Raw genomic sequence first — 24,776 nt, 5'->3', positions numbered from 1 at the left:
CTTTCATTGCAACTCTGCAGGTAGGTCTGGCAAAAATCATTATTCCTACTTTCCAGATGAGGAAATAGAGAACGACACACGTTAAATGGCATGGTCAAGGTCTGTACTGAGTTAGAATTGCTCAGTATCCCAACAGTTGCTTTTGATAATACAATTTTGAAAAACTGGAGGCTTCTCAGGAATGCAACTATAGCATTACAGTACAAAAGACCATAAGGAAAACTAAATCTTTTCTTGCAGCACATTCTTCCTCCTATTTTCTCAGTCATAAAGTTCTATTTCTAAACTCTACTTAGGCGATTTATAAAGAAATAGATTACATTTTTAAACTTAATAAACTGTAACACAGACCTCCTCATCACAGCCATCAAAATCAAAAGTCAAGTAAACCTCTTATGTCACCTCCCCATTACTGCCAAATAAGAAAGACTACTGAATTCATAAAAGGAAAAGTAACTAGCATGTATTGATTTCCACTGGAGTAAGAACTGCGCTACTTGTTTTACAATCTTCATTAATTTCACAGCTCTGTTAGGAAAACACTATTACCTGTTTTAGATAAAGATCAGAAATGTTAAGTAATTCTTCTCAAAGGTCCCAAAACCACAGCGACAACAGTTGATACCTAGTTTTTCTGACTTTCTAGTATATATTATTAAACAACACAATACTACCTCTTTTTAAAGCAAGTAATCTCTCTTACAATAATAGTCTTTTGATGTGACACACACATACATATTTTTCCTATTGTCTGAAGGCTTTAAAGCAGAAGATTTTTAAGTACAGATTATCCCAGAAAGACTAGCTTCAGATGTACCCAGATTCTATTTACTGGGAAGCAGCTATCTGTAAAAGGCAATTCTCTCCTCTTTCAGGATTTCCAGTCTCAAGGTAATATAAAAGTAACAGCTGAATGACTCATAATGTCTCTCTACCATTAGGCTTACTTTCAAAATAATTTGTATCTTTATAAAATAAAGTTAAGGATGGGCCCAAGTATTCAAAATCACCAAGAGTTCATGTTGAATCACATTTCCATATTTTAAACGTAGACTGGGGACTAAACCATAAATTGTTGATTCTCTAATTACTCTACCAAAGTAATTAGAAATACTAATATTTTCTAATTACTGAGAGATATAACCAAAATATTGGAGAAAATGCTACATCTCAATCATTGATTGACAAATCAATCTTAATGATAAATTTCAAAACTCAAAATCATGAAAAATTTCCACATTTTAAATACTCTGATTCCTTTTTGGTCTATTGAGACTTACACTTTTTTATTCTTTAAGAGTTAGTCAATTAAGTAATTACTATGTTCAATTAAAAAGGCATAGCAAAAAAGACTACTGACTATTTTAGAGGTCTCTGATATGATCCTTTTTAGTTGTTCAATTTCATTATCTTTCTGTACATTACTGAGTATCAGTGCTTTTAGCTGTATTTCTAAAGCTGCAACCAGTTGATCTCGTTCTTCTCGCCACTTTTGAAGGTCACTATCTTTCTCTGTCAGCTGGGCTGTCAGTATTTCCTAATCAGGAAATAAAGAAAATATTAAAGTCAACCTTGATATATTATGAATCTAAGAATGTTTAGAAATTATTACATGTAACACCATAAATATAGCTGCAAACAAGATTACAAGACAAATTAAGTAGTCTAGATAAAATATTTAACTAATATTTAACTATAAAACAAAATACATATCATTTTATAAATTAAATGTCCATGTTATTTTTATCCATATCCCATCTCATTCCAAAAATCAGCTTACTGGTAACTTCTTTCAATACACAATTACAGCTATAGCTTTCAAACTAGTACCAACATTTCTGCCAACGTTTGGAAAATTAGTGGGTAAAATTACAGTAATAGCAACAAACAACAGAAAAATGAAAACAGAAAACAAGACCATTTACAATAGGTTCAAAACTCATGAAATACTGATAAAGAAAATGTATAAAACCATAAAATACTGCTGAAAGAGATTAAAGAACACCTAAATAAATAGAGAGATTGGTCTGTGTTGAAGGATCAAAATACTCAATATTGTTAAGATGTCTCCTCCAAATAGATCTAGAGAGTAAAAGCAGTTTTTATCAAAATTCAGGTATGTGTGAATGTGTGTGGAAATGGAAAAGGTGACTCTAAAAATTATATGGAGATGCAAGTCATCTAGAATACTCAAAATTATTTTGAAAATGAAGAACAAAATGACAGCAATTATCTATAATTTCAAGTTAGCACAATAGTCAAGACAGCATGTAAAGACAGAGAAATCAATGGGACAGAAGAGACGATCTACAAATGCATGGTCAACTGACTTAAAAAAGTGGCAAAAAAATTAAATAAAAGGAAGGACAATCTTCCCAATAAATGGGGCTGGAACAACAGAATAACCAAATTCAAAAAAAAAGAACCCCAACCCTAATCTTACAACACATACAAAATTAACCCGTGGGCAAATGATTTACGACAAAAGTGGCACAGCAGTGAGAAAGAAACAGTCTTTTCAATAAATATTTCCACGTCAATTGGTAATTCACATTAAAACAAACATCAAGAGCTTTGACCACTACCTCACACCAACACAAAAATCAATTCTAGTATCTAAATATGAAAGATAAAACTTCAAAGCTTTCAGGAAATAATATAACACACCATCTTCAAGTCCTTGGGCTTCATAAAGAAAAATATTGGGACAATTATCTACAATAATACTAATAAAATTATCTACAATAATTGTAATATCTACCATATCTACAATAATAATTTATGAGAACTCCTACTCATAAAAAGGCAGTAAGAAAGAAAAAGCAAACTAGAGATAGAAAGAAGGTACTTGCAACACATTACAAAAAGGGCTTCTATCCCGAAAAGTATAAAGAATTCCTACTAATAAGAAGCTAGATAATCCAACAGAGAAACAGGTAAGGGAACTTGCATAGGCACAGCCAATAAACAAATGAAACAATCTTCAACTTCATTAGTAATTAGGGAAAAGCACATTAAAACCATTTTAAAAACTGACTGACAATACCATACCTTGGTGGGACTATACAGCTACTGCAACACTAGTTGGGGTATAAATGGGTACAACTGCTTTGAAAATCAGTGCAGCATTCTACTAGAATTTCACATATATATACCCTATCATCTAGCAATTGTCATGTGTGTATATATATATACACACACACACACACACACACACACACACAACAGAGATATATGCAAATGTGCACCAAAATAAATGTATAAAAATGTTTATAGGAAAATTTATTCATAACAGCCAAAACCAGAAAACAATCCAAATATCTTCAACATTAAAATGAATTAGCAGTGGTTTATTCATACACTTAAATATTCTGAAATGAAAGTGGACTAACTCCAGATACATGCATGGAAACATGGATGATTCTCACAAACATAAAATAGTGAATGAAAAGAAGTCAGGTACAATCAAATGTATTCACATATTTCAATTTACATAAAACCCAAAAACAGACAAAACTGAAGTGTAACACTGAAGGACAGATTAGTTATTACCACTGGAAAAGAGGCAGAAGAAGGAGCTTCTGGGATGGAACAGAGTTCTCTTCTTGAAATAGGTATTAGTTAAGTGGGTACTGGCTTCACAATAACTCACTGAACTATGTTCTATTTCCTTTCCATGTTATATGTTACAATTTTACATCAAAAATTAACATTACATCAAAAATGTGTTTCTTAAGTATGGCAGACACATACACAACCTAAGTATGATTATAAAGAAACATATGAGAGAAAAGAGTAAACTAGCTTTCCCTAGGATTAAAAATTCAAAGTGGGATTACTTGCTGGCATTGCTACCAGAGAAACCACTGGTTTGGAATTGGAGCAACTGTGACAGCCTTTTGTTTTGATTTTACTTATTGCCTCTTACTACTGGGTCAGGAAGGTTGGATGATAGGTATACAGGAATTCTATGTGCTAGTTCTGTAACTTTTCTGTAAATAAAATGATTTCAAAAAATTTATTCTGTAAATAAAATGATTTCATGAAAAAGTAAACTTTTTTACGGGAGCAAATTTACACCATGCGACATGAGGACAGAGCATTCAATGGTAGACTCTCTAGCTTCAGAAAGGACACACACTTCAACCAAGGGCTTGATTTCTGGAGTAGAATACATGTATGGTCTGGAGTTTAGCAAGCATGCTGGAAAGTTTAGCTCACAACAGCCTCATTTTAATAAAAACTGGCCAACTCTGTTCAATATTCAATGTTAAAAGCAGCTTTAAAGCTAGGGAAGAAAAAAAGTGGAAAAACCGTCCTTACCTTATTGAAAATTAACATTTCAGGCCGGGTACAATGCACAGTGGCTCACACCCATAATCCCAACACTTGGGGGAAGCTGAGGCAGGAGGACTGCTTGAGACCAGGAGTTTGAGACCAGCCTGGGCAACACAGCAAGTCTCTGTCCCTACAAAAAATAAAAAATTTACCTAGGTGTGGTGGCATGTGTCTGTAGTCCCAGTTACTTGGGAGGCTGAGCTGGAAAGATTGCTTTTGCCCTGAAGTTTGAGGCGGCAGTGAGCCATGACTGCACCACTGCATTCCAGCCTGGATGACAGAACAAGACGTTGTCTCTTTAAAAGAGGAAAGAAAAGGGAAAGGGAAAGGGAAGGGGAAGGGGATGGGCATGGGGAAGGGAAAGGAGAAAGGAAGGAAAGGAAGAAGGAGGACAGGATGAAGAAAAGGAAGAAGGAAAGGAAAAAGGAAAGGGGAGGGAGGGGAGGGAAGGAAAGAGGGGAGGGAAGGAAAGGAGGGAGGGAGGGAGCAAGGAAGGAAGGAAGGAAGGAAGGAAGGAAGGAAGGAAGGAAGGAAGGAAGGAAGGAAGGAAAGAAGGAAGGAAATCTTCCAGTTTTTATAGGAAAGTTTAACTGTTTTTAGTCAAATGCAGTCATAAAAAAAGGAAATGCCAACAGACGACAATATGATACTGCGAAGTTACTATTTTTATAGACATTGGTTTTTCATTTTAAAATATTTGTTGCTCAATAGCTTCCCTCGGATTAACGATAATGTTTAGCTTCTTTTTTCTGATTGCCAACATTGCATGTCAAACAGACTAAGTGCCAATTAGAAAAAAAGAACAGGCTAAGACAATCATTACAAGACCTACAGCTAGTAAATGTAAAACTGCAGGTCATTTCTACTATATATATAGTCTTTTACAAACTATTTAGGTGACTTTATGTGATAAAATGTACACAGTATTAGAATCTACAGTTCAAAATGCAGAAAGTTTTAAAATATAATAGGGAATACTCTGTAACGGTCAAAAGGAAGAGATTTTTTATATCTAGACAGTAAGAAGCAATAAGGTATTCTCCCAACATGCTAAATCAACTGAAACAAGTTAAAACAAGAACATTAGTGAATGTCAAGATAAATTGGCTCAGAAGTTATCTTATAAAGATGACAACCTGCCTTTAAAAAACCAAAAACAGAAAACCATGTAGAAACTGTTAATTCCAGCAATACATTTAACACACCAAGGAAAGTAGGTGAAATACATCAAGATACAATTGTTACTAACCATTTCATTCTGTTGCTTAAAAAAATGCTCCCTGTCCTCAGCATATTTTTTCATCTCTTTATTTTGTATATTCTCTGCTTCTTTCGCTTGAGTGATAAGCATCATTTTTTCTTCTAACCATTTCTTTCTATCAGCATTATATTTCTGTTCAGACTCCTGTATATATAAATGGTATAAGTTATTATTGCATGCCTACAAAGTAGTCAATACATGTTTCTATAACATTTTCATACAATCCATTACTTTTCACCTCTATAAAAACTTTAATGTTTCACTTTAAACAATGACAAGATCAAAGCTTCAGATTATTTAAAAAATAATAAAATAACTGGTTTGCTTTCCTAAATGCATTTCATTTATAAATTTATTTTGCTATGAAGTCCATTTAAATACTTTTATCAGTGACCTTAAGAAAAAATAAATAATTCAAATTTCTGAAACAGTTAAACTGACTCAAATCTTCCTAAATGCCAAGAGAATAAAAAAGACTTTGTTTGTGGTGGTCATTTCCAACTGGATGGTTCTAAAAATAAAATATTCCTGGGCCTACGAGATGCCAAATAACAAATAACTTGTGCAACAGGATATTTATTAAAAGAACATCCAGAAGAGCTGGACAGAGAATACTGCTGATCAGTAATTTTCAAACTGGTACCACAGATTCTTTGGGTTCAGAGGCATTTAATAATATATATAAAAAACCCAAGTAGAACTTCATTTGAAATAAAAATAATAATAATACCACTTAAAAAACTTCTAGGCTGGGTGCGGTGGCTCACGCCCGTAATTCCAGCAGTTTGGGAGGCCAAGGTGGGCAGATCACGAGGTCAGGAGATCAAGACCACCCTGGCCAACATGGTGAAACCGCATCTCTACTAAAATACAAAAAAATTAGCCAGGCGAGCTGGCATGTAACTGTAGTCCCAGCTACTCGGGAGGCTGAGGCAGGAGAATCGCTTGAACCCAGGGGGTGGAGGCTGCAGTGAGCCGAGATCACGTCACTGCACTCCAGCCTGGCAACAGAGCAAGATTCCGTCCCAAAAAAACAAAAAGAAAACTTCTAAAATCACTATATTACAAAGTATGGCAGTCCATTCCAGGATTACAAAGTTTATAATCTACACTAATGTGATTACATCATCTTAGAACAATGCAAAATACACAAATACTTTTTAATGCAAACATTCTCAATACGGTTGATACACTTTTTTCATAATATTTATTTTGTTCTAACTGCTTTTGGAATTTCACAATGAAAAGGGTAAATTCTAGAATATATAATATGTAACAAAAAAAGTAGTTTTTGTATTTGTTTTCAGCATATGTTTAATATACAGCCAGAATTTTAAAAAATTTAGAGGCAGACAATCTCCCAAAACTATTGTTTCCTTCAATCCTACAGCTTCTCTTATGAATGCCACGTCTAATAAAATGTACAAAATAAAATAGTATTTGGTAAATCCTATGAAAAAAAAAGTTTTCCCCATATGTTGTATGTTAAAGCTGAACAAGAAAAAAACACACACACACAAAATAGAATATCTTCTATATAGTATAGTTTTATATGTGTTCAGATATACAATTCTATTCCAATAATTAAACTTTGAAGAGATTTAAAGTAATCAAAATAATTCTCCTGATGGTCATTTTCTCCACAGCAGTATTTGATGAGTAAGAAGTTTAAGGAGTAGAAAAATGGGCACAAGGACATTAGAAGCAGTGGTTTACGAATTAAATATGTGAAACATAAAACTAAGGACCCAATCACTATATTTCACTGGCACTTAATAGGCTGTATCTTGGAATTTCTTCCCCATGTCATTTCAATGTGCACTGAAAACTTATATTTACATACTAACATTTGCCAGGTATTATTTCACCCATATCTAAGTTAACTACAGAATATAAAATACTGAATTCTCCTCTTATTAGAAATATAATGAAGACAGATACATTCATACATAAAAACATACATAAAGTCATACCTGTAACTCATCTTGAAGATTACTGAGCTTTCCAAGCACATCTGTGTTGTCCTCATGTTCTTTATTTGACCTTTGATTGTTTTTGGTTTCCAAATCATTGCATTTTTCCTTCCATTTTTCCAATTCTGATTTGAAGACATAAAATTATGTTTTAAAGCATATGCAAAAGTTATACCATGTAGAGATACATTTGACATGGGCTACAGACACAAATCAGTAGAGCCCAGATAAAGAACACAGACCAAGATGGAACTGAGGCTATTCTATAGTTTAACTTTTAGGAGTTCTTACTAAATTCTTAGTGAAGAGGAACTACAGGGACTTCTCAGGAATCCAATGAATAGTATTCACAGTATAGTATAATAAATTCATTGTCAACCTTATTATATAGAAAACTTCATGCAGTCCTCAAGAAAAAAGTTTTCTATGTCCATGAAAGTGGCTAGAAAAGTATGAAGTCACATAGACTCACTGTCCTCATCCTCATCACAATTTCATCCACCAAAATACAGTTATAATAGAGTTTTAGGGTTTACAAAGTACTATTACATTTTTTCATCTCATCTGATCTTGATAAGAATAATGTACAATATGAATCTTCAAGTCAGATGACTTTAAAAAAAGAATAATGTGCAATAGTATATATCGCATTATCATCATCAGCCACATTTTACAAATGAGGAAAATTAGGCTGAGTAAGCACAAGTACCCTGCCAAGGTTATATATAAAATGGCACAGACAATTTCTTAATTCTAAATTTCTTGCCCTTTCTACAAGAATCACACATAACATTTTTATTAGTAAATGTTATATTTTTCCATATACTCTAGAAAAACTCTGATGGTATTCTGAAAGCAATGAAATCAAAGTATTTATTGAGATCAACATACAAGATAATGCCAAAAGCCTGACAAAGGTGAAACTCAGTTGAAAACTTACTCTTAACATCTAGGGAACACTGCAAGTTATCATCCATAGCTTGCAATATATAATTCGTAAGTTATCATGAAATGTCCTTACTCCTTCTTTACTGCATATAGTTTTAGTGAAACAATTTTCATCACAGTGGAAAATGACAAGTAATAGGACATTCAAGAAACACCAAATACTTTTCCATTATCAATCACTGCAAATACGTACTACTTTAACAAGGGAAAAAATCTAGGAATTTTTTTTTAAAAAATGAAAAAGTGTATTTAGAGAAATGTAAGCAATCTTGTTTTACCTGTGACCAGCCTTTCAACTTCCTCTAATTTAGCCTCAAGCACTTGATCCTGTTCTACCTGAGTTTGTTCCTGTTCTTCTAGTGTCATTCGCATGTCTTCAATTATTTTATCTTTAACATTTAGATCTAAAAATTGGGGGAGAACATTTTAGAAATTAATAGCCTCTAGATATCCAATTTTTCTTAAGTTCTTCTAAAATTAAAATACATTTTTATTAACTGTAATAGAATATTAGTTCCATATAGGCAGAAACTTTGTCTTATTCATCACAATATCCTCAATGTCTACAACAGTACTGGTATATATGACATACTAAATATATATTTGGTGTAAAGATGGATGCTTGGATGATTGCAAGAGTGGATGAATGGAAAAAAGTTTTTTCAGGTAAAATTAACAATTTCTAATACAATTAAACTATTCCAATACAACTAACTATTACTATGAACATAAATCTTAGGATTTAGGGGGAGAAACCATTATTTGGCAAAATACTTATTTTCAGTGTTAATATTCTCCAATCAAACTAAAACCTTTACCTCCTAAAACTAAAAAAGCTCAATCCCAATTTGAACCATTTTTTTTTAACATCAAGTAGTTACTTTTTCTAGAAAAATATTCAGAGTCAAATATTTATTTCTATTTTAAATTTTTATTTAAAACCAGCTCCTCAGAAATGGCTTTTGAAAAGCTAGTAATAACAGCTTTCCTAAAATTGTTTCTGGCCCTTGAAGAATGACTACAGCAATTACTTGTAAGCAACTATATATTAACCCTGTCTGCAGGAAACGGATAAAGAGGGAAGATCAGTTTGTTGCCTCTGGTGATGGCACCTAGTAGCAGGGCTCATTTCAGAGAACTCTTACCAACTATTACTGATGTCAGAGGTGATAAAGCTATAAATGCATAGCTCAATCTCAGGCTGCTTTTAGTAACACAAATACCCAAAGATGGCTCCCTCAAAGTGCACATAAAACAAAGGTAAAACAAACTAAACAGTAAGAGAAAACTGTATGAGCAGTTTTTAGTATTTTTCCATTGATGCAGGCTTTCAGGTGTGCTAGTAAAACAGAATTCCTCCTAGGATTAAAGTCACCTTCATATTATCATATAAATCTCTTTCAAAAAGCATGATTTTCAAATATATTCATATTACACAATTAATTATAATTTTATTCAAAGAATTCCCTCCCTCTTACACTTTGCATTTTTGACTCTAAACTGAGGACTAGAAAAAGAATTTACAAATCTAATTATCAATTAAAAAATTTCCAGAACACCAATGATAACCTCACTAATGGCTAGTCACCTATTATTTGAAAGCTAGCAAACTAGAGCAGTAAAGGCAAAAAGATAATTATTTAATCAGTCATTGACTCCAGTAATTTACATTTTATTTCAGGAAAGAACCCCAAAATACACACCAAAATGATAAAATGGAAAATAAAGCAAAGTAAAGAAGTCTGAGACAGATATCTCATCATAGCTATCTAAAGATATTATCTAAGGATAGCTATGAGCAATCATAGTGAAATAAATGACTATTAAATGAACAAGCAATCAAGTGCTGCATATTCAGCACTTGCTTACCATCCCCAAGAAAATTAAAACTATAAGTTTACCCAAAAACTTGCATATAAATGTTCATAAAAGCCAAAAGTGGAAACAACCCAAATGTCTATCAACTGATACATAAAATGCGGAATATTATTCAGCCATAGCAAGGAATAAAGTACTGATACATACACAATACGGATGAAACTTGGAAACATTATTCTAAGAAGAGTCAAACACAAAAGGCCATATATTGTATGAACTGACTTAACATGAAATGTCCATAATAGGCATATTCATACAGACAGAAAGTAGATTAGTGGCTGATAGGAGCTGGAGGGAAGGGGTGAATGGGGTATGATTGCTGATGGGTACAGGGTTTCTTTTTGAAGTGACAAAAATGTTCACTTTTCACTTTACGTTACTATAAACACACAGTAATTAGATAGTGGTGATGGTTGTACAATTTTGTGAATAGAAAGTACTAAAGCCCACTAAACTGTACACTTTTAAAAGGTAAATTTTATGTTACATATATTAGATCTCCATTGTTTAATAATTCAATATTAAAGATAGGTAAGTGAAAGGCATTCCGTAAATAAATAGAAATTTAGGAGGCAGGGAAAGCCTTAAGAGTTAAAGATATAGTTTTGTTTGTTGTCTATTTGTAGGGAAATGTCTCATACACAACTAAAATCACAAGAGCATTTTCTCTCTAAAGGAAAAAATAATTTTAAAAAAAGATAACGACATCTTAATCAGGCAAGTTGCCAAAGTGGCTGAGACTCATTCTGAGAGAAAAGTGGTAACTAGTACAGAATAGATCATAAAAGCTGAGACAAGAGAGTTTCAAAAGGCGGGAGGAGCTATAGATTACCTTTATATTCAGAAAAAATACACATACAATAAATACTACTTTATAAATATAACTGAGGAAAAGAAGAGTGTACAATAACACCAAAATAATAAAAAATAAAAAGCAGGGATTGCAAAATGCTGACAGATTTTAACATATGTAGGTTATAAGTGACTTAGAAGCATAGAAAAGGTGGAAGTCAAATTAAAATAGTCACGGTGGGCCTATGCCATACTTCTCCATATTTGGCAAAGAAAACAAAAATTAAAATATGATAAAAACTATAGGGCAACCTGGTCCAAGGGTAGACTTTTCCAGAATATCTAAGATGTGTCCACATTCACCAAGAAGGACAAAGGAGCCAAAGTAAAGGGGAATCCTGAAAGATAGCTATGAACTATTTCTTATGAAATAGGAGATGTTAGGGTGACAAGGCCTAAGAAAGGCAGAAGCAAACAGTACTGTGTGCAGAGATATATTTTCACACCCAAGTTACCCATCCAAGTTAACCCCACCAATGTATAAATCAGCTAAATAAGTAATAATCTGGTTGTCTTACCCTTTCTTTTGTTGGCCAAGTACAAATAACATGGATTAGTAAAGAGAGTCTGAGACTTAAGAGTGAAGCACACCTGGGTTCAAATCCTAGTTCCGTCACTCACAGAACAAAGAAGTTAAGGGGTAATGAGGAGGAGAGGAGTCTGTATCATTTTAAAAACAGAAATATGTATCATCTATAAAAGAAATTTTGTGGCCAGGCACGGTGGCTCAAGCCTGTAATCCCACCACTTTGGGAGGCCATGGCGGGTGGATCACCTGAGGTCAGGAGTTCGAGACTAGCCTGGCCAACATGGCAAAACCCCGTCTCTACTAAAAATACAAAAATTAGCCAGGCATGGTGGCTGGTGCTTGTAATCCCAGCTACTCATGAGGCTGAGGCAGGAGAATCACTTGAACCAGGAAGGCGGAGGTTGCAGTGAGCTGATACTGTGCCACTGCACTCCAGCCTGGACGACAAGAGCGAATCTCCGTCTCAAAAAGAAAAAAGTAATTTTGTAATATTTCAAACAACAAATCAATACAATCTAAGAAAAGCGTAATTCATAATTTAGCACCTAGGATTTGAATCTAAATTATTAAGCAGCTTTTTAAAAATTTTTTTATTATTATACTTTAAGTTTTAGGGTACATGTGCACATTGTGCAGGTTAGTTACAAATGTATACATGTGACATGCTGGTGCGCTGCACCCACTAACTCGTCATCTAGCATTAGGTATATCTCCTAATGCTATCCCTCCCCCCTCCCTGCACCCCACCACAGTCCCCACAGTGTGATGTTCCCCTTCCTGTGTCCATGTGATCTCATTGTTCAATTCCCACCTATGAGTGAGAACATGCGGTGTTTGGTTTTTTTGTTCTTGTGATAGTTTACTGAGAATGATGATTTCCAATTTCATCCATGTCCCTACAAAGGACATGAACTCATCATTTTTTATGGCTGCACAGTATTCCATGGTGTATATGTGCCACATTTTCTTAATCCAGTCTATCACTGTTGGACATTTGGATTGGTTCCAAGTCTTTGCTACTGTGAATAGTGCCACAATAAACATACGTGTGCATGTGTCTTTATAGCAGCATGATTTATAGTCTTTTGGGTATTACCCAGTAATGGGATGGCTGGGTCAAATAGTATTTCTAGTTCTAGATCCCTGAGGAATCGCCACACTGACTTCCACAATGGTTGAACTAGTTTACAGTCCCACCAACAGTGTAAAAGTGTTCCTATTTCTCCACATCCTCTCCAGCACCTGTTGTTTCCTGACTTTTTAATGACTGCCATTCTAACTGGTGTGAGATGATATCTCATTGTGGTTTTGATTTGCATTTCTCTGATGGCCAGTGATGGTGAGCATTTTTTCATGTGTTTTTTGGCTGCATAAATGTCTTCTTTTGAGAAGTGTCCGTTCAGAATACACATTTTAATTTAATTTTAAAGGTATTTTATTTGAAGTTTATTCTTCACACAATTTCGTCCAGAAATCTACGCCATTCATTGTGACCTATATAAAACTTTGACTGGCTTTATTTTTCACAAAATACTGGCCGTTACAAGAAATCAATGTTGCTTTGACTATTTATTTTATTTTTCTAAGAATAAGCTTTAAGTTAACAAATTATTCATTAGAATCACTACTTTTCACTTTTGATAAAGCTGCATCTTATGTTGCCCTCACTTCCCTTCAGAATTTTCAAAGGAAATGCTAACCAGTTGTTATTGCAACTACCTGTTTTGTAATTTTAGTACCGGAAGTGATATGGGAGGCAGGCAGGGAAGTGCTGGGTACAGAAAGGCAGGGTCCCTGGTGAAGGCTCCACCCTCGGGCCTGTGCCCACAGACCTAAGTGAGGACAGGCACTCCTGTTTTCACACCCAAATGTTGCATTTTTCAAGACCACCCTGGCCTCCCACGCCCCCATCCTGTGCCTATAAAAACCCTGAGACCCTGGCAGGCACACACACAAGCAGCTGAACATCTAGAGGAACACACTGGAAGAACACACCAGCAGATACCAGCAGATGCTGGCAGGCCAGCTACTGTGAGATGACACGGAATTCGGTTGGGGGCAGTCAGAGGAGAGTCCGGCCGCCCAGGGGAAGACCACCTTCCTGCTCCATCCCCTTCTGGCTCCCCATACATCTGCAGAGAGCTAACTCCACTCAATAAAACCTTCTCCACGCCCATGTGTGATCCGATTTTTCCAGTACACTAGAGCAAGAATCCCGGGATACAGCAAGCCCTCTGTCCTTGCAATAAGGCAGAGGGTCTAATTGAGCTGATCAACACAAGCCGCCCATGGACGGCTAGGCTGAAAAAACACCCTGTAGAACACGCCCAGTGGGGCCTTCAGGAGCTGTAAACACTCAACCCTAGATGCTGCCACGGGGTCAGAGCCCACACTCAAGACCTGCCTGTCTGCATGCTCCCCCTAGGGGTTTGAGCTGCAGGGCACCAATGAAGCAAACCATACCCCCATCGCATGCCCTGCGAGGGGAATAAGAGAACTTTTCCAGTTCCAGAAGTACAAACTTGTTCCTGACCTTTGCATGCTCTCTCATACTGTTGTATAGCTTCTTCCACTTTCTGATTATTTAACTGCTCCTACAAATTGAAAGAATATAAATTAAATGCAAATTAACTTAAAAACACAATATTTAACAGTGGATCTTGAAAACAGAGCTCAATATTAAGTTTGAAATCAGTCTCCTATATAGCTGGTATACCAGCTGGTACCAGTCTCAAGCTTCCAACTGTCTTTTATCTTGGAGAAAAGGGTAGGGTGAGAGCAGGGGAAAGAAGAAGTAGAGATTGCAGTGAGCCAAGATTGCAGTGAACCAAGATCGCACCACTGTACTCCCGCCTGGCGACAAAGCGAGACTCCGTCTCAAAAAATAAAAATTAAAATTAAAATTAAAAAAAAAACACTTTATATGTCTTTATTTATTTATTTATTTATTTATTTTTGAGATGGAGTCTCCCTCTGCCACCCAGGATGGAGTGCAGTGGCGCAATCTTGGCTCACTGCAACCTCCACCTCCCGGGTTCAAGCGATTCTCCTGCCTCAGCCTCCTGAGTAACTGGGATTATAGGCGTGTGCCACCACGCCTGGCTAATTTTTGTATTTTTAGTAGAGACGGGGTTTCACCGTGTTGGTCAGGCTAGTCTCGATCTCCTGACCTTGTGATCCGTCTGCCTCGGCTTCCCAAAGTGCTGGGATTACATGCGTGAGCGACTGTGCCTGGCCTATACTTTTAATCTACGTTATGACCCGGTTATTTTACTTACTCATCATTTTAGATAAATGTTTTCTTACAAACCACAAAAAGCAGAAACAAGGGAAAATGAAGTTCTACTGTGTATTTAACATAGAAGGAACCAGAAAAACCATTAAAAGCTTCCTCACTGGTAAACTTAAACTCAAAATGAAGGAAAAAAGAGCTCTCCACCCCTTTTACCTAGAAAGTAGCTGCAAGATTGGAAAAAAATTAGCCTTAAGAGGCAAGATTAAATTATGGGGACCAGATATCCTACAGTTCTAATTTTAACTTATCATGTAATCCAAACTTCACCCCCAATCTCATCTAATGTCACCACTATCTCATCACTTTGTAAGTCTTAAGAGTGAATCATTATGGAACATGGAGATCTCGAATCCTATTGTTATAGAATGCTTTATTATGATTACATTAAGTTAAGAATTAAAATCATGTATTTATACCTGAATATTCATTAGTTTGCTTCATTTAAAAGCAAACATGAAAATAATATAACAAATGTATTTTTTTTGTTGTTGCCTCATCCATTTGGTTGATATCAAGCAAAAAATAACCATATACAATAAAGGGATTTTGCCTTTTAAATATCATTTTTAAAAGGAATTTGCTGTAAAACCTCAACTCTTTTTGTTTTTTTGCATTTTATTTCAAAATAATTTTAGCTTTGAAAGAGTTCCAAAGAATTTAGCTTTCCCTAATGTTATCATATTACACTACCATGGTACATTTATCAAAAATCAAGAAATTAACATTGGTATACTACTATTAATTACACTCCAGACTTCACCATCATTCACCAGTCTTTACTTGTCTTTAATGACCCTGACACTTTATACTTCATACTGGTCAAGCAGTAAGTATAACATCCTCCATCTGGATTTGTCTAATGTTTTTTCGTGAAGAGACTGAGGTTATAAATTTAGGGAAAGAATACCAAAGAGGGGATGTGCCTTTCTGGTCACATCAAACCAGGAAGCACACAGCATCAATATGACTAATGGTAATGTTATTCTTAAACACTTGGTTAAAGTGGTATCTGCTAGGTTTCTTCACTATAAAGTTATTATTTTTTCTTTTCCATAGTCTATTCGTTAGAAGAGAGTCACTACTGGCCTACTTAATTTTATCTTTTTTTTTCTTTTTTGTCTATTTAATTTTAAATAATTTATTTCTAGATTCTAGAAAAAGTCAAAACAGGTTGTTATTAAAAACAAACTTGTACATTTTTGTACACTAAAATATACCAAGAGAATGCATTTAAATCATCTTTAAAAACAAAACTATTTACCTTGAGTTGCTGAATGGTTCGCTGTTTCATATCTAATTCCTGAGAACACTGGTTTTTCTTTTTCTCCAGTTCATTAATTTTAATCCTCAGTAATTTATCCTCATCACGCATTACAGATACCTACAAAATAATGTTTATAAAACAAATGGAATATTTTAAAAATACTAACTGCTTTTTGTTATTTAAGATTCATGGCAACTATGTTCAAAGATTCACATCCTTTACAGCCTAAAAGAAAAATGACAGATTTTAATATACTACAAATGAAACACACTATAGCTTCAAATTATTAGAAAATGTTTTAATACTCTAATGAAGAATGCATATGAAAAACTCAATTTCTTGTTCCATTATTTTAAGAATCTCAAACTTTTTAAGTTCTCTCAAAAAAGAATTATCATAACATCTATACATAATAGGGAAATAATTACCAAGGAAAAATCAATAAAGATATTCTGAGAGAAAAATACTGATTCAAATTTCCAAAGTTTATTGAGTACTATAATCCAGGAATACAAGAAAAACTTTAAAAGCTAATAATGACATGCAGGGAAGAAAATGGAACAATCACAAAATCAAAAGGTACCCACGCAAGTGAAGGTCAATTGATTTCTGCTGTTGCCGGTAATCTAATGCCATAAACGTAGGGAAATCGAGGTACTATGGACTAATATATATATTAATTTCTCACCCAAAAAAGCTAATATAGGTACATCCTTATACTAGTTTCCATCATACCAACCCCCTGTGAAACCTTTCAGTACATCTTGCCAGGATTTCCAGAGGGAAGTTATCTAACTGGCAGCAGAGCCTTCTCTTCTGTTCCCTTGTGGAGCTTTACTGCCAAAACTCCATTTTCACCCTAGCTAGAGAGCTCAAAAACGGAAGGAAATTAAATGAAAAGATGCCCCATAAGAAGCATAGAGAAGGCCGGGCATGGTGGCTCACGCCTGTAATACCAGCACTCTGGGAGGCGGAGGCAAGTGGATCACGAGGTCAGGAGATCGAGACCATCCTGGCTAACACAGTGAAACCCCGTCTCTACTAAAAATACAAAAAACATTAGCCGGGCATGGTGGCATGTGCCTGTAGTCCCAGCTACTCGGGAGACTGAGGCAGAAGAATTGCTTGAACCCGGGAGGTGGAGGTTGCAGTGAGCCGAGATCACGCCACTGCACTCCAGCCTGGGCAACAGAGTGAGACTCCGCCCAAAAAAAAAAAAAAAAGAGGCTTGAAGATGCCCTTATTATAGTAGCTCAGAGTGGTATGGTTTCTGAGGATTCTTACATTGTTTTAAGCTTTATGTTCCAATAATACATACATGATAATCACATATTCATAATATTCGCTTATTTTGTTTAAAAAAATGAGGCTTCAAGTAATAAACACCATCTTCATCAACTACATAACTAACAATAATAGAGGCTATGTGCTGCACAAAGATGCATGTAAGGACTGCCTCAGTTTCCATTCTGGCTCTAGCACTTACTACTGAGTGAACTTAGACAAGTCTTATTAAGACTAAGACAAGTGAACTTAGACAAGGACAAGTTCCCCCTTATCCACAGGGGATATGTTTCAAGATCGCCAGTGGATACCTGAAACATTGGATAGTATTTCAAGATCCCCAGTGGACAGTATTGAACCCAGATGCCATCAATCGAAACACACTTCTGTTTGCATCCTCCACCCACAAATTTAATGCTTTTTCCATCTTAGCTAAGCAATTATCATGAATTGTGGCCATAACTTTTGCAGTGAGGTGCACCAGCAAAACTAACATAAATTTCTTTTTCCTTCTTCACAATTTCACAGATGGAAGATTTGTTCTTACCACAGATCTTAGCAACCTCAGATTACAATTTTTTTTCTTTATTTATTAAGTTAAGAACTTTTACCTTTTCATTTAGAGGAAGCCCTTTACAACAACATTTTGGCTTATCTGAATTGCCAGCATCACTACTTTTGCATGTTGGGACCATTATTAAGTAAAATAAAAGTTACTTGAACACAAACACTGTCCCTGATACCATGACAGGTGATCTGATAATTGAGATGACTAAGTGATTAATAGGTAGCACTAACAATGTGGATATGCTAGGCAAAGGGATAATTCTAACTCCAGGCAGGACAGGATGGCACAAGCTTTTGACCCACTACTCAGAATGACCTGCAATTAAACTGTTTATTCCTGGAATTTCTATTTAGTATTTTCAGCTCATGGTTTGCCACAGGTAACTGAAACCACAGAAAGCAAAACTGCCAGTAAAGGGAGACTACTGTATCTCTCAATGTCTGCTTTCTTATCAACAAAATGGAAGTAAAAAACAGTGTCTATACCAGATATTGTGTGAGGATTAAGATAATATGTCAACTCAGCATAGCAGCTGGCCTAGACTAAATTGCTACAATTATTATTATTTGCTTTAAAACTACACATTTGAGAAATAGAAAATACTTTTAATACCCATCATTAGAGTAATGTTAAATAGTCATCTATATGAGGAGGGAGCCTCAACCACCTGGCCACAGACAAGTACTGATCCATAGCTTGTTAGGAACTGGGCCACACAGCAGGAGGTGAGCAGCAGACAAGGGAGTGAAGCTTCATCTGTATTTACAGCCACTCCCCATCACTCACATTACTGCCTGAGCTCCGCCTACTGTCAGATCAACAGAGGCATTAGATTCTCATAGGAGTGCAAACCCTATTGTGAACTCTGCATGCAATGAACCTAGGTTGCACATTCCTTATGAGAATCTAATGCCTGCTGATCTGCCACTGTCTCCCATTACCCCCAGATGGGACTGCCTAGTTGTAGGAAAACAAGCTCAGGGCTCCCACTGATCCTACATTATGGTGAATTGTATAATTGCTTCATTATATATTACAATGTAATAATAATATAAAGTGCACAATAACTGTAATGTGTTTGAATCATCCTTAAAGCAGCCAGCCCCTACCCTGGTCCATGGAAAAATTGTCTTCCACAAAACCAATCATTGGTACCAAAAAGGCTGGGGACTGCTATCTATACTTGAAAAGAGATACCTCTATAAGTAGCAATAAAAAAGACTTTAACAATACAATAAATTTAAAAGTAGCTAGGGCATGGTGGCACACCTGTAGTCCCAGCTACTAGGGAGGCTGAGATGGGAGGATCACTTGAGCCCAGGAGTTCAAAGTTACAGTGAGCTATGATCACGCCACTGCACTCCAGATTGGGTGACAGAGTAAGACCCTGTCCCAAAACAAAATAAATAAACTTAGAAAAAAGAGCCCCCTTTTAATCACACCTGAATTTATGCTAATGAAATAGCTTTGAGTGGAGGCTCCTTTGAAATAGCTTAAGGGTAGGGCTATTCACCAAAAGACCAAAAATGATTAGAGTTGGAAATTTCAGTCCCACCCACCAAACTCTGTGGAAGAGAGGAGGGTTGGAGATTGAGTCATGAGAACTATTATACAGTGAGGTTCAGAGAGTGTCCCACTTGGTGAGCACACTGAGGTCTTAGGAGGGTGGTACACCCAGAGAGGGCACAGAAGCTCTGCACCACCCTCTGTCCCCCTTAATCTGTCCTGTGTATACCTTCTATTTGTCTGTTCTTGAGTTGTACCCTTTATAATAAACCAGTAAATGTTTTTTTAAATAAATAAAAATAAAAACTACATACTTTTTTTTAAAAAAAAAAAAAGACAGCACAATTAAAATGAACAAATGACTTCAACAGAGCAGAAACTGGGATAGACAAATAGAAATAAAAATATGTATAGAAGCTGTACTTCATTAGCAATCAAAAGAATGCAAATTAAAACTACCATGAGATAACACTTCATATCCTCTAACCCAGTAATTCCCCACTTGGTATATAAACTTTTGCATATGTGTACCAAGAGCATATAGAAGATATTTGCATAATGGCTACGGGCAAAAAATAATAAACAATCTAAATGGTCATCAACAAGAGACTAAATAAATTGTGCTAAGTCACACAACAGAATACTATACAGAGGTGAAAATGAGTAATTACGACTGTACAAAATCAATCTCAGAAATATGATGTGAAAAATAAAAGTTTGAGAAGAAAATACTGTTTAGAGATTAAAAAATATGGTCAAATTATATTTTTTAAAGTTTAGATAAACACAACATTCAGTAGTCACTTTTATAGTGGTAGAAACAGCATTTGTTGTATTAATATTTGTCAGACCTTACACATTTAAGTATTATTTGGTAACTACCTCAAAGTTTAAAAAAAAAAAAAAAGTGCTCCAATCTTTAGAGAAGGTGTAAGTACGACAGAAAATGAAGTGGTCATACAAGAAAAAGGGAAGGAGGGAGAAGTGCAGAAAAAGAAAGAAATTGGTAACATTTGATGCCGTGAAGGTAAACTTGACAGCTCGAAGGAGTGGGAAGTATTTCCTTCTCATTGTATACATCTATTATATTTCAAATTTGGAATAATGTGATTGCATTCCCTTTTAAAAATTAAGTTATAATAAAAACTAAAAAATCATACTGCACATTCTCCTAAGTACTATCTGTAAACAAGTTGCTTTCCACTTTTTTGTAAGGACTTACATTTAGCAATTCTTAAAGAAGAAAAAGACTAATCTTTCATAAGGCACGTATTTCTCTTAATGTTGGACATTCTTCAGCTTGTTTAAATCAGCTAAATTTTCTCTCGTGAAGTAACTGTTCTTGTAATTTTAAGAAAACTTATAAAGTGGATAAATGTTCTATTCAATCCTAAGATTAATGTCTAAGTTTGATATATAAGGAAAACAATCTTTATCATAAACTGGCCACATAACTTTTCAAATAACCTACCTCTTTCTGTACTTGCTCAATCTGCTTTTTGGCATCAGTCAGTTTCTCTTTCAGGTCAGCATAATCTTCTTCCTTCCTCTGAAGATCTGCTTTCAGATTCTGGGTACGAGCAGAGCTTGCAGAGAGTTCCTCTTTCAATCTAAAAAACATAAACCACTTTTCTATGGTAATGCATCATTAACTGCTTAGGACCATACATGTGAAATGGTAACAATCTTTACAAATTTATATCTTTTCACAAATTTGGAATATCCAAACTATGAATGAGTTCTTCGGAAAAGATTTCATATGATTTTTATAAGCTGATCTTTTCATATAACCTATGGTCCAAAGGTTTATATGGACAAAGTTCAAGTTCTTCACTCATCATACATGCTACACTTTACCAGATTAAGTATGACTATCTAACTTTTTTAAAGCTGCATAGCAAAATGAATGCTTTGTGTATTTTAAAATATTTTGAATAACATTTAGCTTACTTTTCTGTTTCTTGCCGGTTGGTTTCTTTTTCTTCTTCTTTTAATTGAAGTACATGCTTCATATCTTGCAAATTATTTGTTAATTGTGTGATTTCTTCTTTCAGCTTGAGTTCCTTTACACTTAAATCTTTGGTGTTTTTGACAGAATCCTGAAGATGTGCTTGAAATTCCTTCAAATTTCTTTCTAGCTTTAAGATGATAGATTCCTTTTCTAAAATGTCTTGTTCTAACTTGGCTGAATGACTACGTTCAACTTTCTGAGTCTCCAAAATTGTTTCAAGTTCCTTTATTTTTGCCTTATAGCAAGTAACACCTCGTGTAAGTTCTGAAAATGCTCTCTTTCCTTCAACTACATGCTGTATTTGAACATCAAGAGTAGCATTTTTTTCTTGCAATTCTTCTTTCAGCTGCTGTATAAGAGTTTCTTTTTCTTTTAGTAGGTCATCTTGGTTTTTATGCTCCTTCTCCTTTACTTTTAGTCTATTGTTTTCATCCTTATAGCCTTTTACTTCTGCCTGCAATTTTTCAATTTGTTGTTCCAGTTCCTCAATCTGATGACTTTTTTTGGAAGAGGCCTTCACAATCTCTTTACATTCTTCCCAAATAGCTTCAATACTAGAGTGGAAAGAATTTTCCCTATTGGGTTCTTGAATTCGATATTCTTTAACTTGCTTACTTACCAAATAATCATTACCTAAAAGGTGTAACTGTGTATTTGGCAAATTATCCTCCTCAGAACCATTTGACAGATCCCTGAGATTGAGCAAATCTATGTTTGAAATCTGTGAAACTGAATCAAGAGTACGTAGTTCGTCTATCTTCGTGTGCATTAATTTTATTTGTGAAACATTATTTGTAATGCTTCTTGTAGCAGTTTCTATCTCATTTGACAATTTCATGATCTTTTCCTCCTGTTCTTGATTTTTACTTTTCTGCACATGTAATTCAGCAATTGCAATATCATAATTTGACTGAATTTGTTGGACCTCTTTACTTAAAGTTAAATTCTTTTTTTCAGAAAGAGAAAGTTCCTGCTGAAAACGAACAATCTGTTTATTTAATTCTGCTTTTTCTTCCTTTTCATTTTTAAGTTCATTCTCAATAGTGAGTAAAAATGCTCTCAGTCCTTCATTATTTTCTTGTAAAACTCTGATGTCTTCAATTTCTGCAATGTTTGGTCGCACTTCTTCACTTTTCTTTTGGTCTTCAGTGATAGCTGAACTAACATGGAAAGACCCTTTAAAAATAAGAAAATTGTTATTAATCTGGCAAACCTTAATAAAACCAAAAAGTCACCATATAAGCCAATATTCAAACATACAAAACATGTAAAAGTAAACTTCTAATTAAAAAAAAAATGAAATAAGCTGTTGAGAAAAAAAAGAAAAAACAGGTTATAAAACGTGTGGTATGAGCCCATTTATGTAAAAATTATTATTTCACAAGGTAATACAAAGTTAGCAAAGGAAGTACACCAAAATGATGGCAGCTACCTACCTCTGAGTAGCATTACCAGCTATTTCTAACTTTCAGTATTATTTAAATTTGTACCACAAATCTTTATTGTCATTTCAATATGGGACAGAGAGGAGGAGATGACGAGAAACCCTAGGCAGACATTCCATATCCTAAGAACAGTTTTAAACTACAATTATATTGTGGCTTTTACTATATTAGCAATAGGCAAATGGAGTATCTTAAATTTTCATAGCTAAAATTAGAAGGGACATGTTAAAACTTTGGGAATTCATATAATATAGCCTTTCTAGCTGTAACCATTAATAAACTGCTTCATACTACGACTGTTTCCACAAATGTAATATAGGAATAATACCACCTATCTCAAAGTTGTGAAGATCAAGATGACAAATGAGTTTACAACACTGTGCACTGGATAGATTTAACTATTAATAGAACCTGAAAATCTGTACAGAAGGATTCAACTAATTGAAAATGCATAAAAGTTTGCCTTTTTCAGGCTTAATATGTATATTGCTAGAATAAAGATACCCTTACCTACCCAACTTACTCTACAGAATAATGCTAAGAGACTAAAATGAGTTAATACATAATGTAAGTTAAATGACTATGTAAATGTTGTATACATGTAAGAACTTTAGCCATTATAATCAGTACAGATCAAATTATACCCAGAACAGATACACTATTAGCTACAATTTAATTCATAAGTTCACTCTGACAAATAAACTCACCCCACATAAGTGCCCAGTATAAATTATATTCTTTTAAACTTTCCTCATAGATTCCATGATTAAATCTTGAAATATAATTAACAATCTTCTAGATATATAAATTTATATCTACGTATCTTTTTATATTTCATACAATTTCCATTAAGGGTCAGATGAGTGTCTCAGGTCCTCGAAACCTTACTTCAAAACAGGCCAGAATCTGACTCTTCGTTTTTAGAAATTTTTTCCTGTTTTGTTATACTTCATGGTTTGATGTTTATATGATGTTTGCAAGTGGACTTTACAACATTGTTCTGGTACAATTTTTATGTGAATTTTCTACATGACTTTGCTCTAATACAATCAATTCCATATGTTCTTCTGACCGCCATTCACTCCCTCACTGACCATTTTTGTTTAATTAACCTGTATTTTTATGTGATATCCTCACTATGTAAGAATCAAATTCTTCTTGTTTAATGATCCCAGATATAATATGAAGTACAAGGGTTACTAATCTATAAGAGCAGAAGACAATTATAAGGTAGGTTTGGCTTGAAATCCTTCTAGTTAAGAAACCTACTACTTTCCAGCCGGGCACGGTGGCTCACGCCTGTAATCCCAGCACTTTGGGAGGCAGAGGCGGGTGGATCACGAGGTCAGGAGATCGACACCATCCTGGCCAACATGGTGAAACCCTGTCTTTACTAAAAATACAAAAAAATTAGATGGGTGTGGTGGTGGGCGCCTGTAATCCCAGCTACTCGGGAGGCTGAGCCAGGAGAATGGCTTGAACCCAGGAGACGAAGGTTACAGTAAGCCAAGATCATGCCACTGCACTCCAGCCTGGTGACAGAGGAAGACTCTGTCTCAAAAAAAAAAAAAAAAAAAAAAAAAAGACACTTAACTACTTTCCATTGATATCTAATTGACTCTAA

General features: G+C 34.9%; 1 protein-coding gene across 6 annotated transcripts in view; it reads right to left on the bottom strand.

Moving 5' to 3' along the window:
* The window catches only part of KIF20B (kinesin family member 20B), a 73,009-nt gene that overhangs the window by 14,013 nt on the left and 34,220 nt on the right, over window positions 1-24,776 (bottom strand). For all 6 annotated transcript variants that reach the window (XM_055353831.2, XM_063710311.1, XM_004049777.4 and 3 more), the window contains exons 20-27: window positions 21,647-22,883; window positions 21,168-21,306; window positions 16,336-16,455; window positions 14,313-14,373; window positions 8,799-8,924; window positions 7,573-7,697; window positions 5,588-5,743; window positions 1,361-1,537 (exon numbers count right to left, since the gene is read on the bottom strand). In XM_055353831.2, the coding sequence (XP_055209806.2) occupies window positions 1,361-1,537; window positions 5,588-5,743; window positions 7,573-7,697; window positions 8,799-8,924; window positions 14,313-14,373; window positions 16,336-16,455; window positions 21,168-21,306; window positions 21,647-22,883 (2,141 nt within the window). The remainder of the gene's footprint in view (window positions 1-1,360; window positions 1,538-5,587; window positions 5,744-7,572; window positions 7,698-8,798; window positions 8,925-14,312; window positions 14,374-16,335; window positions 16,456-21,167; window positions 21,307-21,646; window positions 22,884-24,776) is intronic.

The sequence above is a fragment of the Gorilla gorilla genome, chromosome 8, assembly GCF_029281585.2.
Source record: "Gorilla gorilla gorilla isolate KB3781 chromosome 8, NHGRI_mGorGor1-v2.1_pri, whole genome shotgun sequence".
Taxonomy (NCBI): Eukaryota; Metazoa; Chordata; class Mammalia; order Primates; family Hominidae; genus Gorilla; species Gorilla gorilla.
Note: the sequence above shows the minus strand (reverse complement) of the source record. Positions and strands in the feature narration are given on the sequence as shown.